General features: G+C 64.2%; 1 protein-coding gene across 1 annotated transcript; it reads right to left on the bottom strand.

Annotated features, from left to right (window-relative positions):
* Window positions 1–554: 554 nt before the first annotated feature.
* On the bottom strand, window positions 555–12178 carry PLK5 (polo like kinase 5 (inactive)). Its single transcript, XM_067562302.1, has 16 exons — window positions 12161–12178; window positions 11701–11907; window positions 10035–10142; window positions 8710–8826; window positions 6879–7008; window positions 5770–5857; window positions 5578–5673; window positions 5254–5452; window positions 4477–4615; window positions 4301–4389; window positions 4088–4196; window positions 3195–3275; window positions 2619–2778; window positions 2177–2306; window positions 1798–1908; window positions 555–1251 (listed from the first exon to the last, which is right to left on the bottom strand). Exons 1-16 carry the CDS (start codon window positions 12176–12178, stop codon window positions 1063–1065), a joined length of 1971 nt encoding a protein of 656 aa, XP_067418403.1. The 3' UTR covers window positions 555–1062.
* Window positions 12179–14296: the final 2118 nt, after the last annotated feature.

Below are 14296 nucleotides of genomic sequence, written 5' to 3'. Positions count from 1 at the left end.
TGCTGACCTGCCGGGCCTGCTCCCCCGTGCGCCACCTCTGGGGGGGGGGGTCTGGCTGGGTGGGTGGGGGCGGGACACTCCTGCCCCACAGCCCTCCCCAGTCCAGCCCCTCCATGGCACTGTCTGTGCCCCTCACTCCTGCCCCACAGCCCTGGGTTCTCCCTCCACACCTCCACCCCTGCCCCTCACTCCTGACCTGCAGCCCCCCCCCCGCTCTGCCAAGCCCCGCCGTGCTGCCCTGCACCCCCTCAGCGCTGGGGGATGTGCTCAGGAACAGCCCCTCTCTTTGCCTGCTCCTGCCACCCGCATCGCCAAATGGCCCCTGCCAGGCCGGCCCCCGGGCAGCCTGAGGGAAGCCGGCTGGGCAGGGCCGGCCCCCGCTGCCTCCTTGGGCAGGGAGAGGGGTTCAGAGGCCATGGGGGCCCAGAACCAGCCAGACACCCCTGCCCCCCACTCACCTCCCCCCGACTCCTTCACCTTCCTTCTCTCCCCCTCCAGCCAGTTCCTTCCCCCTCTGCACCCTCCCGCCCTGGGACTCCTGGGTTCCCTTGCCCCCACGGAGCTGGCGGCCACCTCAGAGCACCTCTGCCCTCCCCCGCATCACGTAACCTCGACTTCCAGTGCCCCCCGTCCTGGCTCCAGGGCCCCAGCCCGGCAGATCCCTTCTCTGCCCTGAGCCGGCTCCAGCCCTGGATCCCTGCAGGCAATTAGACAGCGACGCCCACCCGTGCCGGGTGCCCCCAGGCAGCCGGGCGCCCCTCACCTGCACCCGCTGCACCAGCTCCTCCAGCCAGGCCCGGAGGTGGAGGCGAATCCCAGCCCCACGGGACGCCAGTGATTGAGGCTCCCAGGCCGGTGCTGGGCACCTGGCAAATGGGTCCCGGCAGTTCCGGGGCAGCAAGGGGCAGAGTGGAAAGGACCCGGGGTTTGATCGCCCCTGGGCAAGCGGGGTCCCGTAACAGCCACGTGTGGGGCCCAGGCCGCGGCATCCCCCCCCCACCCCCCAGCTGCCATGTGTCCACGCCAGGCCTGGCGCTGGGCCGGGAGAGTCCCGGGAGGCAGTTACAGGGAGCGGATCATGTCCAGGGCGTACTGCAGGCGCTCCCGCAGGGCCGGCGCGCAGCCCCCCGCCGCCAGGGCGGCCAGCGGGAAGCTGGCGCGGAGGCGCTGCTGGTCGATGAAGGTCAGCAGGGGCGGCCCACCGCCCGGGCGGCTCAGCACCAGCTTGGTGTGGTCGTGATAGAAATTGACCTGCGGGGCGGAGAGGGGAGGGCGAGTGACAGAGGCTGGGCCAGGGGCGGGTTAACAGGACCCCACCCCAGGATATCCCCCCCCTCCCCCACACACACACACACCCTGGGGACCCCAGCTGACGGCCACACAGCTGGGATTAGACAACAGGACCAGCCCCCCTGGGTTTAGCCGGTTCTGGAGATGGGAGGCTCCTGCCCCACCTTCTCCCCTCTGCCCACCCCTCCCTACGCCCACCTACCCTCGGGTAGGAGGTGGGGGGGGGGGGGAAACAGTGGTGGGGCCGCAATCCTGACCCACAGGCCCTGCTAGCTCAACCCCAGGCCTGTCTCCGCAGGCCAGGCTGTGCCTCAGCCCATGGGGAGGGTGGAACGTGGCTGAGGCCGTCAAACTCGTTCCACTTGTGACGCTGGCTAGTCCAGTGAAACCTAGGTCTTCCGAGGTTCCCCCTTGGGCTGGAGGATCCTGGGCCTCTGGAGAACCCGGGGGAGGCACGGTGGGGTGGTGAGGAGGGCGGGGGGACCTGCACCCGGGGGGGTAGGTTACCTGCAGCGTCCCGTTGCTGAAAAGCATCAGCAGCGCCCGGTCCGACTTGGCGCAGCGCAGGAGGCAGGGGGCGTCCGTGGAGCCGCTGGGACCCGCCGGCTCATTCCCCACCTGGCAGCGGGAGCAGAGTCAGGAGCCAGCCGGGCCGGTGGGCACCCAGCGTGGCTCCCCCTTACAGCTCCCCACCCCCCACGTGGGCATGGCCCGTGTCCCTCTAGCCCCCGCAGCAGCCATGGCTGGGCCCTGCCCTGCCTGCGAGAGCAGCACAGGCCAGGCAGTGTCACCCATAGTGCTGCCCCCGGCTCTCCCCCAGCCGCCCCTGGCACGGCCCCCACGATCCCCCGCCAGCCGCAAGGTCCCCCTGGCCCCGGGGCCTCACCTCCAGCAGCTTCTGCTGCATGTACTGGGAGAAGAAGTGCAGGATGCCCATCTTCGTGGCCAGGGAGGCGGGCACGTCGCCTTGGGGGAAGGACACGGCCTCCCCGCGCCGTGGGCAGTAGCAGACACGCCTGGGAGGAAGGAGCAAGAAGCCCTGAGGCTGGAGCGGTGACCTGGGGCTTGGGGGCTGGGAGGGGGCAACGGCAGGTGTCACAGGTGCCCAGAGACCAGCCAGGGCAGGGGCCAGGCGAGGTGGGTTGTCGGGGGGATTGAGCAGAGGGCAGGGTGTGGAGGTACCTGCTGCATGGGTAAGGGCAGTGGTGGGTACCCAAGGGGGAGTGGGGCTAACTGCCAGCGGGTGCCCATGGGGGGCAGAGGGCAGAGGGCCAGCGGGTGCCCGGGGAAGGGGGCAGAGGGCCAGCGGGTGCCCAGGGGATACCTACGGCGGCCGCGGGCAGAAGGCCAGGTGGGTGCCGTCGGCGAGCAGAGCGCCCGTGGAGCCGTCCGAGAGCAGGTAGCCGAAGCCGTATTTGTTGGAATAATCCACCCACCTGGTGACCCAGAGGACGGGTGGCGCCAGGCGCTGCACGGGGTTGTGCTGGGCTGCAGGGAGAGTGGGGTGAGCCTGAGACCCAGGAGAGAGGCCCCCACCAGCTGGGGAGAGGCCCTGACAGAGTGGGTGGGGGCAGCGGGCCATTTGAGCAGCCTGTGCCTCCACCCGGCAGATCCCCCCCCCGGACCTTGCCCGACCCCTGGTACTGCCAGGCCCAGTGGGGCAATCCCACCCCCCAGCCCGGAGTCCCAGCCCCGTGGGCCCAGGCCAAGCCGCCCCTGGGCTGGACAGTGGCCCGGTCAGAGCCTGCTCCCAGGGTGGGTCCAGTTAGCCCAGCCTGGGTCCCTACCCGTAGCCAGCCAGGTTTGCTCTGGGGGGGTTGGTGCCTGGGCTGGGAAAGGCGCAGGGACGATGGACCTGGGCGTGGAGGGGCTTGGGGGGTCTCTGGCGCCAGGGTCCCTCTTACCCAATGGCATGTTTTCCAGGCAGCTCCTCAGCACCCTGGTGACTGACTCCACCGCGCCCTCCACGCTCCAGCCGGTGTCTGCTGCAGAGACGGGGCCGGGATCAGGGCTCCTGCTGCAGGCTTGGAGGGGTCGCCCCTCGGCCCCTCGGCCCCCCGACTTCCAGGCCCCCCCCATTGCCCTGCCAGAGCTGGGGTGAGAACCCCGGGATCCTGCCTCCTACCCCCTCCTAACCACTGGACAATGCTTCTGCCAGCAAGCACAGCTGGCGGCTGGAGTCATTTCTCTGCCCAGCCCACCCCATGGGCCCTGGTGCACGAAATGCCTCCCCTGCAACCAGCCAACAGCAAGCAGGGAGGGAGGCACAGGGAGAGGGGCAAGCTGCTCATTTGGGGGGGCTTGCACTACCGCAATCCCGGCTCAGCAGGCCCCAGCAGCCGGGCTGCCCTGAGCCCCTGGCCACGCAGCACACACGGGCTGCAGCCTCTCCGGGCAGTTCCCCTGGGAGATGGAAGCTGAGAGAGGTGCCTGGTTCGGGGGCCCAATGGGGGCCCCCCCAGGGCCCGAGCCTCAGGAGGGGCTCAGCACGTGCTGCTCCCAGCCCGCAGTGGGACCCGAATGTCTCCAACCTCCCAAACTCCAGGCCTCGCAGAGGGAGGCTGGTTTGGGAAACGTGGCTTCAAGGTCTCTGGCCCAGGCCCCCCGGCCCTCCCCAAGCTGGACAGAGCAAGGTCGCCCCCCTCCAGCTGCCTCTGCTCCCCAAGAGCCGGGGGGGCCTGGGTGCCAGCCCAAGGAGCGAGTCCCACCTGCTGCCCTCCCCCCCCCCCGATGGGCGCCAGGGCCCGCCCGGGACAGCAGCCTGGCCTGGGGCGTCAACCCGCCAGGACCCACTTACAGTTAGCGCTGGAACAGCCGGGTCTCAGCGCTCCCGTCATGAGCAGATGGATGGGGAACCTGCCGGGTGCCTCGGGTAGCCACGTGGCCTGGACGCTGCCTCTTTCCAGCTGGCAGGGAGACGGGGACAGCGGGCGAGTGAGGGGAGAATCGGGGCTGCAGACCCCTCCCCCCCCGGCTCCTGCCCGCCCTCCTGCCCGGGGCCCCCTCCTACCTGGCCGTGCTGCTCCGCGCCGGGCAGGTTCCCAGCCTGCCGGCATCGGCTCCCCAGCTTCTCCGGCTCCTCGTCGGGCCCCGGGCTACCTGGATAGAGACACACCAGGGCCGTGACGTGGCGTGGCCACCGCCAAGCCCAGCCCAGAGCCCGGGGGACGTGGTTGCTTGACCCACCTGACCGGGGCTCCTGGCACGGCGACCCCCGGAACAGCACCTTGGCCGCCTTCTGCAGCAGCTTGCCGAGCGGGTTGGGCAGGGCGAAGACGGGCACCGAGTGGCAGGCGCGGGACGGCAGCTTGTCCGGCGTGAAGCCCTAAGAGACGAGAACCACGTCGCTCCATTCCCGGCCATGCCACGTGCTGGTGCCACGGAGGAGGCAGGGCCAGGACCGCACAGCCCACCCGGGACCAGGGCTAGAAGGAGCCGGAGACGCCAGGGACGGTGGAAATAACCCAGAGGGGCCGGAGAGATTTGAGCACCAGCCCAGGGAAGTTGGGCACCGTCCAGGCAGCGGGGGCGGGATGCAAGGGCCTGGCGGTGCCCGCACCTGGATCCTATTTGCTGTGGTTTGTACCAGGCCAGGGCATGGCTCTTTGCACCTGAGCTACGGGCGCTGGGGTCTGGGCGAGGAGAGGGGACGTTGCCCTCCCTAAGACACGGCAGCTCTGGGAGGCTGGCGTGCATGGATGCAAACACGCAGTCATTCCCCAGCCCCTCCAGCACATCTCTAGGGACGTCTCCCTCCCGGGCGCCTGGAGGGGGTTCACGTGCGTCTCCAGCGAGCAGGTGTGGCTCCGCCAGCGTGCGCTCGGCCCCCTCGCCCAGGGCCCCCCCCCTCCAATCTGAGCCAGCAGCCTGACGGCCTGGCTGGCGGGGTCGCGGCGCCGCTCGGGACGGGTGCCCGCCGTCAGCAGCGCCGGGAGCGGCTCGCCCGCCCAGCCTGAGCCTGACCTGGGTGAAGAACTCGTGCTCCAGCACCTCCTCCAGGCTGGGCCGCTCCGCGGGGCTGGGCGCCAGCAGGCGGCCGATCAGCTGCCGGGCGCCGGGCGAGAGGTGGCTGGGGGCAGGGTACCGGCCCTCCCGGATGCACTGGTACATCTCCTGCTTGTGCGTGACCTCGAACGGGGAGCGGCCGGTCAGAGCGGTGTACCTGGGGCGAGGGAAGGCAGCCGCTCAGAGGGGCAAGGCCCCGTGACCCCCTTCCCCACCCCACTGACCCAGCCAGTCCCCTGCCCCGGGGCCGGAGCAGAGCCAGCGCCCCAGAGCGGCACTCACATGATACAGCCCAGGGCCCAGATGTCGGACTGGAAGGAATGCCCCTTCTTGGCAAGCACCTCGGGGGCCAGGTAGTTGGGCGTCCCGCACACGACGCTGGAGGGGGAAAAAGCATCGGGAGGTGAATCCGCTGAGCCCCCCGCCTCCCGGCGCCCCGGCAAGGGCCGCAGGCTGCGCTGGGCCAGTGCTCACCCCCGTCTGCGCCCGGCCTGCTCTTCTCTGGTGGCCAGGCCCAGGTCCCCGATCTTCACCTGCATGTTCTTCGTGAGGAAGAAATTACCTGTGGGATTGAGAGAGAAGTCAGCCACCGAGCATGCTCGGGGCAGCTTTCCAGTCACGAGGCCTCAGCATCATCACCTTACAGCTGGGGAAACTGAGGCATGAAGCCAGGGCAGGGAAGGACTGGTTCCAGACCACACAGTGACTCAGTGGCAAGGCTGGGAACAGAACCCAGGTGTCCTGGCTCTAGCCACTAGACCACGCTGCAGAGGAGAAGGGGACATGGGTGTCAGCAGCAGAGGGAGGTGTATCGGGGGCAGTACGTGCCGTTGTATTTCTATATAGCAGCCCGTTGTGCGGGAGAAGGTTGTGGATGGGGCCTCCTCTGTAGCCCTCTTGGCTCTGTAGGTCCCTCGGGGGAGCAATAAATCACGAGCACGAGGCCTTCCCCGGCCCAGCGTACAGCTGTGTGCGCGTCAGGGGCCCCCCGTGTCTCCCCCTCCACGGGGCAGGCACCTCTGGCAGCCCCTACATGGAGAGCTGGCTCCCGGACTCCCATTCAGAGCATGAAGTCACGCTGGTGGCATTTACTCCCAGCGCTGAGAGCAACAACCCCGGGGCTGCTCCGAGACGGCCAGACGCGCTGCCGGTGTATTTATAACCCCTCTCCAGCCCCCGGCCTCTGTTCCTCCACAGGACGGAGGAGTTCTGCCTCCCAACCCCCACTGTTCCTCCGGTCCACGTTCCCAGAACCGGGACCAGAACCCAGCATCCCCTCCGCTCCCCTCCCAAAGCTAGTCACAGAACCCAGGTGTCCCAATTCCCAGGCCCTGGCTGTAACTACTCAACAGTACTGCCCTCCTGTCTCCTGTCCCCACGGGGTGCTTCCCGCTGCAGCTATGTCCCAAAGCACATCCGTTCATTAAGCGAGGACTCGGGATGGGAGCTCAGAGGCGATTTATAAGCTTGCTCATGTTCCAAAGGCATGGCTGGAGAGCTCCCGCCCCCGGCATCCCTCGGGAATTCCCACCTTCCCAGCCAGGCCCGGGCTCATTTCGCTCCCGCCCACCCCAGCCACGTACTCAGCTTGAGGTCACGGTGGATGATGCCCTGCTGGTGGAGGTAGCGCAGCCCCGCGATGATCTGCCGCAGGTAGTATCGGACCTCCGGCTCCGTCAGGGTTTTCCTGGCCTTCAGGACGTGGGCAAGGGACTGAGGATGGGGAGAGGAAATCGGCTGAGCGAGGGATCGGGTCCAGCACGGCACACCGGCCATCGACGGCCCCGTCCAAGGCGCCGGTCACTCCCCAGCCAGACTTTTGGGGACACACTGGATCGGGGGAAGGGGGCGGAGGGGCTTTTGCCAGACCCATCCCCCCTCCCTCCGACCCTCGGGGGGCTCAGCATCTGGGCCTGAATTTCAGGGGTCCAGCCCATCTCTGCTTTCTGGAGATTCAGTGGAGGCGTGGCAAGCAGGTGAGTTACTCTGAAAGCTGCCCTGTCCGTCACTTAGCTGGTTAAAGAGTCAGCCCTGAAAAACGAACACGTCTGTCACGTTCAATCGAACAAACACACATCTACGTATCTGTGCAGCCCGAATCCTCCGCTGCTCCCAGGAAACCTGCCACCACCCCAGGCCCGTTTAGAGCAGCCTAACCATTGCTCTAAGTGACGCTGTCCAGTGTGGGAGGCAGATCACCCAGCCCAGCAGCGCCTTCCGGCCACACCTGGCCTGCCCCGGAGGCATTCGGAAGGCAGCAGAGAGCTGGCCCGATGGGTTAAAAGGCGAGCTGGGCAGGTGTTTTGTAACCGGTGAGTCATTGGATCAGCTTCCCCTGGTTTTCTCCCTTCCCCGCTCATCACAGAGGGTAAAACATTCTCTCTCTTTGCACTTTCCAAAACACTTGCAAGTTTCTCTGGCCGATAATTCTTGGCCTTGTTTAAAAAACAAAAAATTCAGCCGCGGATCATTCAGCATGAATGGAGGTTGGGGGGGAACAAGATAATTAGCCAGTGTCTGTTACAATGTCCCCTGACATGTTTTCCCCCTCAACATTTTTTTCCCTTCCTTAGCCAGGTCCCGTTACTAGGAGCCATAGGCCATTAACCAACATCGGCACGAGTTTCAAATGGCCTCTTGGAGCGGAGAAGTCAAAATGGACGAGCCGTAAAGATCCAAGGGCTCGCACTCAGGAAATTGGCGGTTTGGGTGCATTTGAGTGAAGCAAAGTCACCCCTGTTCAGCGTAACACGAGCCTGCCAGTCTGGGCAAACTCCTTTACAGACTCAGATGACCCTGCACAGAATTTCGGTGGCATTATTTGCCAACTCCCTGCTCCGTGTCTCTTTCAGTTATGCCCGGCTCACATCTCTGGCTGCCTTTCTGAGATCAGGAGCAGAAGGGCCGGAACGTCGACAGGAACGTCGACAAGCCCCGACTGAGATTAGAACCCCATCATGCCAGGCGCTGTACACACACACAGTGAGAAACAGACCCCGTCCCAAAGAGCTCAGTGTCTAAATAAAACAAAGGGGGGGGGAAGTGACTTGCCTGAAGTCACTTGCAGTAGATCCCTGGCAGAGATGGGACCAGAACCCAGCTCTCCAGCACTTTATCTGTTCTAGACCACACGGCCTCCCCTAAATGTCAAACAGGCCTCTCGGGATGTGTTTCAAGCCAGAAAAAGGCTGGTCTCATTTTCCAGCCAGGTTTGCAGACACCAGAGGATTGGAAAAGATTCAGAGGAGACACCCCAGTTAGAATGGCCCTGATTCTCAAAGGTATGTCAGCTCCTAACACTCCTGGATTGCCGCGGAAGTCTGAGGGTCTGAGTCTAGGTATTTCTTTGACCGGGACTTTGCTTCCTTCCCTGATGAGATCCTGGGGCCCGTGCTTTGGCTTGGCTCGGCTCACCTTGCGGCTGCAGTACTCCAGGATCATGTAGATGTTGTCCCGGTCAGCAAAGTGCCGGTGGAAGCCCACGACGTGCCGATGGCTCAGCTGGCTGTGCAGCTCGATTTCTCTCTCAACCTGCAGGAAGGAAATTGCAGACACGCACAAAAAGGATCAAAAGAAACGAGCCGGAAACGCTGGAGTCAGCTGGAATCGCACAGCGAGGTGGAAAACACCCCCCCAGTGTCATCCATCCCCCTGAGCTCCCCAGCTGGGCCCTGCCTCCTGGGTCCTTGCACCCCGCTGGGAGTTTCACAGCTGTCAACGCTGCACACCACACTCCCTGGGAACTTTATGGCAGAACTCAGATCCTCCTACTCCCAAAGCGACTTGAACAATAGGGAAAACCCCATACGTTTCTAAGCAGTATAGGGCCTATGAGACACAGCTATGCAGTTCAGATCCCAACCTGTAGGTGGCAGTTGTGCATCCCCACCCACCACTGGCCATTACATTACAATCAGCACCCGGCTAGCTCACAACATTTGTGCTTTTTTGTTGCTGCCAACATTATCTGATGAAAGTGACAGAAGCAAGACCGAGCCGCTAAGGAGATCTGATGTTTCCTGGGCAAGGGAGCAGAACGGATGACAAAGCAGTTTGCAGACAATGAGTGCAGGGGAAATCACACCTCTGCCACCGAAATGCAGCTGGCTCTGCGGTGGAACGCGGTCGGCGTCCCGCAACAGCCGAGTCACATGATCTGTTTTAGATGGGGGAATTTCTGGATGCTGAAGGAAGCTGCAGGGGGAATTGAGACGGCCGGGCTGTAGTTACTGGCGGGGTGGGAACTGGCCAGGGCAGCAGTGTGAACACCCTAAATGTTCCGTGCGCGGGAGCGATTGCGTCCCGGCGGGTAGGAATGTGGAGGGCTCTCCCCCGGCGCTGGTGTTTGCTGCTGCTGGTCTCTGCATGGTCAGACTCAGCATCGCAGGGGGGGCTGGGCGACGCCCCAGGGGCTTGGGGATGGTGAGAACCAGAGGACTGTGCAGAGAGTGGAGGTGGAAGGGGCGTTTATTTGTTTACCCCGGGGTTTATCTCCCCCTCCAGAAAAGAGAATAGATTGAGGTATGGGGCCGGGGGGGCGGGGCATGGGAGTCCCTTGTAAAGAAGGGGGGAGAGGTAGAGACTCGCCCCAGGCGCTGGCAAGGAAAGGGTTAACCTGCCCCCCTAGCGTTGACAGGCGCCTGTCCCAGCACAGGGGAGGCAGAGCAGGGCCCAGCTGATGAGGAGGGAGGCGGCCCCTCCTCTCTCTGGCCCATGCCAGTGGCTCCCCCCCAGCTCACCTTCCCCCTGCTGGCCACCCTGGAGATGCGGGACAGGGAGACGATCTTGACGGCGTAGACTTTGCCGGTGGCCGCGTCTGTGGACTTGTAGCACCGGCCGAAAGCCCCCTGCGTGCAAGGAGCAGCCGTGAGGTGCTGGTTCCGCAGAGCTGCCTCCTGCCCCCCCACCCCCCGCCAGGCAGGGACACGGCCCAGGAGGAGCGTCCCTTAGAGGAGGGTGGAAGAAAAAGCCATCGGGGGGGGAGGGGCATCAGAGGAAAGTCGTTCCTTCCCCCCCCCTCCCCCAACGATGACCCGTGGCCCTTCCATCTCGCCCGTCCTGTGGGCAGCTTTGCGTGGCAGGTGGGGCTCTCCGGCCCGCCAACGCAGCTCTCTTGGAAGAGACAAAGTCACCCTCCTGCAGGTGCAGCATCAGCTGACGGGTGAGTTGCTTTGCCTCCGTGCCTCGGTTTCCCCAAGGCGAGACCTGCAGCTTCCACAGCCAAAAGCCCATTCTCCACCCGCCTGATCTTTCCCCTTGATTTTGGCTCCAGGTTCGAGGCCAGAATGCAAAGCCCCTCGACCTCTTCCTGGGATGAGGGCCTCTCCCCTCCTCGGCTTTGCTGCAAGAATTTCCCCCCACCCCCCAGCCCCCAGTGACCACACAGGCTACGGCTCTCTGTGACCGGACCCGGGGTCAGGACTAAATCCCTGCCTGGCCGTTGTCTGGCAGAGCCGGGAGGTCAGCGCAGGGCGTGAGGGCTCGGAGCAGAGATGGTGACTCAGACAGACACACCCAGCCCCGCTCTGTCCAGGGTAACTGGGTACCTGGGGCTTCCCTTGGCAGACTTTGCCCGAGCTGGCTGCAGTAAGGACGTCCTGGGGCCAAACCTCTTTGATTCCCTGTCCCTTGCGCCAGGGCCGAGTGAGCGTAAACAGCTGTCACTGATCAGGCAGCATTGTGCGCTGGGGCGAGTGCTGGCACAGGGCGACGGAGGATCGGGCCCAGGGTACCAGGGGGAGAAGAGCGGGGTCGCTAAGCGTCCCCTTTGCACCAAGGAGGAGCTGGGAAGAGCCCCCAGCTGCTGCCACCCTGCTGACTCCGCGCTGCTCATTCATGAGTTTTGTAACTGCTCCCTGGCGGGTGGCATCCAGCCCACGTGGGAGGAGCAGTGCCCAGATCCTCAGCCCAGCCAGGGCAGGTCCGGCAGAGCCCTGCGGCGAGGGCTCGCTGCTCTTTGCGCCGAGCGCACCCCGCTGCGGGCTTCGCTAGCTTGGAACATCCTGATCTCAGCAGAGATTCTCCTGAATCAGCCCTGGCCCTGCTGCAGACCAGCGAGTACAGGGGAGAGGGACTCCAGAGTCCCAGCTCTGAGAAGGGAGTGGTGCCTAGTGGTTCCTACAGCGGGAGGGGCTGGGCGTCAGGATTCCTGGGTTCTGTTCCCAGTTCTGTCACTGATTAGGTGACCTTGGGCAAATCACCCTTTCCCCCCCACCCCGTGCCTCAGTTTCCCCAGCTAAACTGGAGACAACCTACCTCATGGGGGAGGAGGGGAAGGGGTTAGAAGAGTTTAATCCATTACCAGCATGTGGGGACAGGTGCCAGAGAAGTGCAGAGGGTAGCATTGCCTCCATCTGACAGCTCTGGGGAGGGAATGGCTTTGAAAGCAAAAAAAAAAAAAGGTACCTTTCCCAAGAGCTGTCCCCTCCTGTACAGCGTCCCGGTGCCTGGATCCCTTATGAAGTAGCTCAGATGGTCTCCCCATGCGCTCCTGCTGGCTGCATACTCCATCCTCCCCCAGGCCCCACTGCTTCTGCAACTCACCAGTTTTTCCAGTCCCTCTCCCACCCCCCTATCTCCCCCTGGCTCTCTGTCCGTGCTCCATTCGCTGTACTCAAGGCAGAGCACATGGAAACCTCTTATAATGCAGGAGGGGGGTGCAGCTCCCCACCCAGCTTGCTCTACCCATCGCCTGCCGATTGGATACCCACGGTAGGGGATCCAGACTCCACAACTCAGGGGCGGGCAGAGAGGAGGGGCCGGCAGTGCTAATTAAAGGGGAATCCAGGCTTGGCAGAGCAGCTGCGCCTCCAGTCCTGGCCTTAGCCGCAACTGGACTGCTGTCAGGGTTTGTCTTGCCCCGCACCTGGAGTGGTGGCCGCATGGCTGGTTATTGTGGGGACATGTGATGTCACACGTGGGGGGTTACGGTAACTGACAAAATATCCTGATATTTTCCCCCCACCCGCGGTCGCCTTTCAGCCAAAGAAACATGGAAAAATCCGTGACCCATCGAGACGGGGTCCTGGGGAAGTGTGTCTCGGCTGCTCTGAAGGTGACGTGCCGGAGGGATCCGACAGGATGGAGCAGGGCGATGGTGACTGTCTTGGGGCTAGGCCTGCCATGTAAATATCCCGTGTCTGTTACAATGATGCCTAGAGGCTCCCGTAGAAATCAGGGCCCTGGTGTGCTCGGTGCTGCACGGACACAGCCAGCCCCTGCCCCAAAGATCTCACCGTCTAGATAAAGGGTGGGAGAAAGACGGCTGAGAAAACCGAGGCCCAGGGAGACCAAGTTCTTGTCCACGGCTGCACACAAAATTGGTGGCAGCCCTGGGGACGGCCCCAAGGCCACCCAAAAACAAGCCCTCTTCGCGTCGTGGAAGTACCCAGCGCAAATTCCATAGTGGCTACAGATCCCTGACCCCACATGGTGCAGGGTTCACAGCCTGGAGAACACAGCCAGGTCCATTCTGCACCTGACAAACCCCGCCCCACCCCATGGCATTTCAACCAGATGCAGCCTCCGCCTCCGTGTTCCATCCCCTGCTCCTTTGTAGCGTTGCCATGTGGCTGTTAAACAGCTGCCTTACTCCACCCCAGAGGTGGCTGCATTTTGGTTGGGGTGGGTGGGGGGGCTGATCCTTCTCTTTTCCCCAGGCGAGGCTTAACGGGGGAGCAAAAATGGCGGCCCAGTGAGAGGCCCAGGCGAGAAGGGAGCCAGGGGACGAGTCTAGCTGTAACTATGAGTCCATTTGGGGGGGATCTTTTTTTGGAGGGAGGGGGGCTGTCTTCCCCCTGGACCCTTCAGGTTTGTCTGTGTGGAGCGAGTCACTGCAGAGCAACAGCAAAACAATTCTAACAACTCCCCGTGCGGCCGCTGTTCCAGCCTCCAAGTGACTCTGTTTGGGGAGATTTGTTCCGCTTTGGGATTTCCCGTGTAGACAAACCCTTCCTCCTTCCTGCCCACGCCTCGCTCTGCCCTGGAGCACCCCCCCCCCTTGTCCCCGCGCCATGGGCAGCCGACAGGCCTGGATTCCAGCCCGAGGCCCAGGCCCACGTTCCCGTGGGTGCGGCTCCCTCTGCTGTCCAGCTCTCGCTCTGAGCCCGTGTCACGGTGCAGCTCCCCCGCCAGCCCCCACCCCCACCCCCCATGCTCTCAGTAGCATCTGGCAGGGAGCATGAAAATTCCTTGCTGCTTTACAGCTGGGCTTGAGTGTGTCTGCAAGAAAGCAAAGCCCTTCGCCCCCCGCCTCCCCCCCCCCCGGCGCAACTATCGCATCCCCCTCGGGTGCCTCAAACCACCACTGGGAGCGGGGAGCCGTGACAGCCCCCCCCAGGGATCTCGCTGTGCTCCAGAGAAGGGGCGGAGGCAGGGGGTGGCGGGGGAACCGGCAGCCGTGGGCTGGGATTGATCAAAGCCCTTCCCAACGCTGCGCTTGGCAGCTGGGCGGGGGGTCATCCCGTGAGGGGTGGGGGCCCCTGCGGCAGGCCCATGTGGGGGTGGGCTGGAGAAGGGGAAGCAGAGCAGCGGGCCGAGGGGACGGAGCAGGTGTGCTAGAGTCCCTGCCGTCTCCGTTGCACAGAGGAGATTTCCCTTCCATCTCTAGGTGTAGGGAAGGGACCCGACCCCCATCCTGAGAGTCCCCGGCCACATCCCAAAGGTCCTGCAGCCTCCTCCCCTCCGCCCCCATCTGCTGCTCCCCCTCCTCTTTCCTACTCTAGAGTGGGGGGGAAGGGTCAGAATAACCCCCTGGGCCGTGCCCCGCGCCTCTCCACCCACCGCACTCTAGCAGCACAGCACCGCTGAAATGGAGCCGTTTCGGGGGGGGGGCACACAGCTAGGGCCCAGCAACGCTGTGCAGCAGCACAAGGAAGGGGTGTGTTGGTCCAGGGCAAACGGCAGCTCTCAGGAAGAGCCCCCGGGATCTCTAAGGGAGGCCAAGGGGCTGTGGTTATCTGGGTTCCAGTCTTGGCTTAGCCACAGGCTTGCTGGGTGACCC

The sequence above is a fragment of the Emydura macquarii genome, unplaced genomic scaffold (assembly GCF_026122565.2).
Source record: "Emydura macquarii macquarii isolate MOO-44397 ecotype Brisbane River unplaced genomic scaffold, CSIRO-AGI_Emac_v2 contig_306, whole genome shotgun sequence".
Taxonomy (NCBI): Eukaryota; Metazoa; Chordata; order Testudines; family Chelidae; genus Emydura; species Emydura macquarii.
Note: the sequence above shows the minus strand (reverse complement) of the source record. Positions and strands in the feature narration are given on the sequence as shown.

Bases quoted from the DNA above. Each gene is read 5' to 3' on its own strand.
- PLK5 (XM_067562302.1), bottom strand. The intron at 7,009-8,709 runs GTGAGCCGAGCC...CCCCATCCTCAG, and splicing joins TGGAGTACTGCAGCCGCAAG to TCCCTTGCCCACGTCCTGAA. The intron at 5,453-5,577 runs GTGAGTGCCGCT...CCCTCGCCCCAG, and splicing joins TGGGCCCTGGGCTGTATCAT to GTACACCGCTCTGACCGGCC.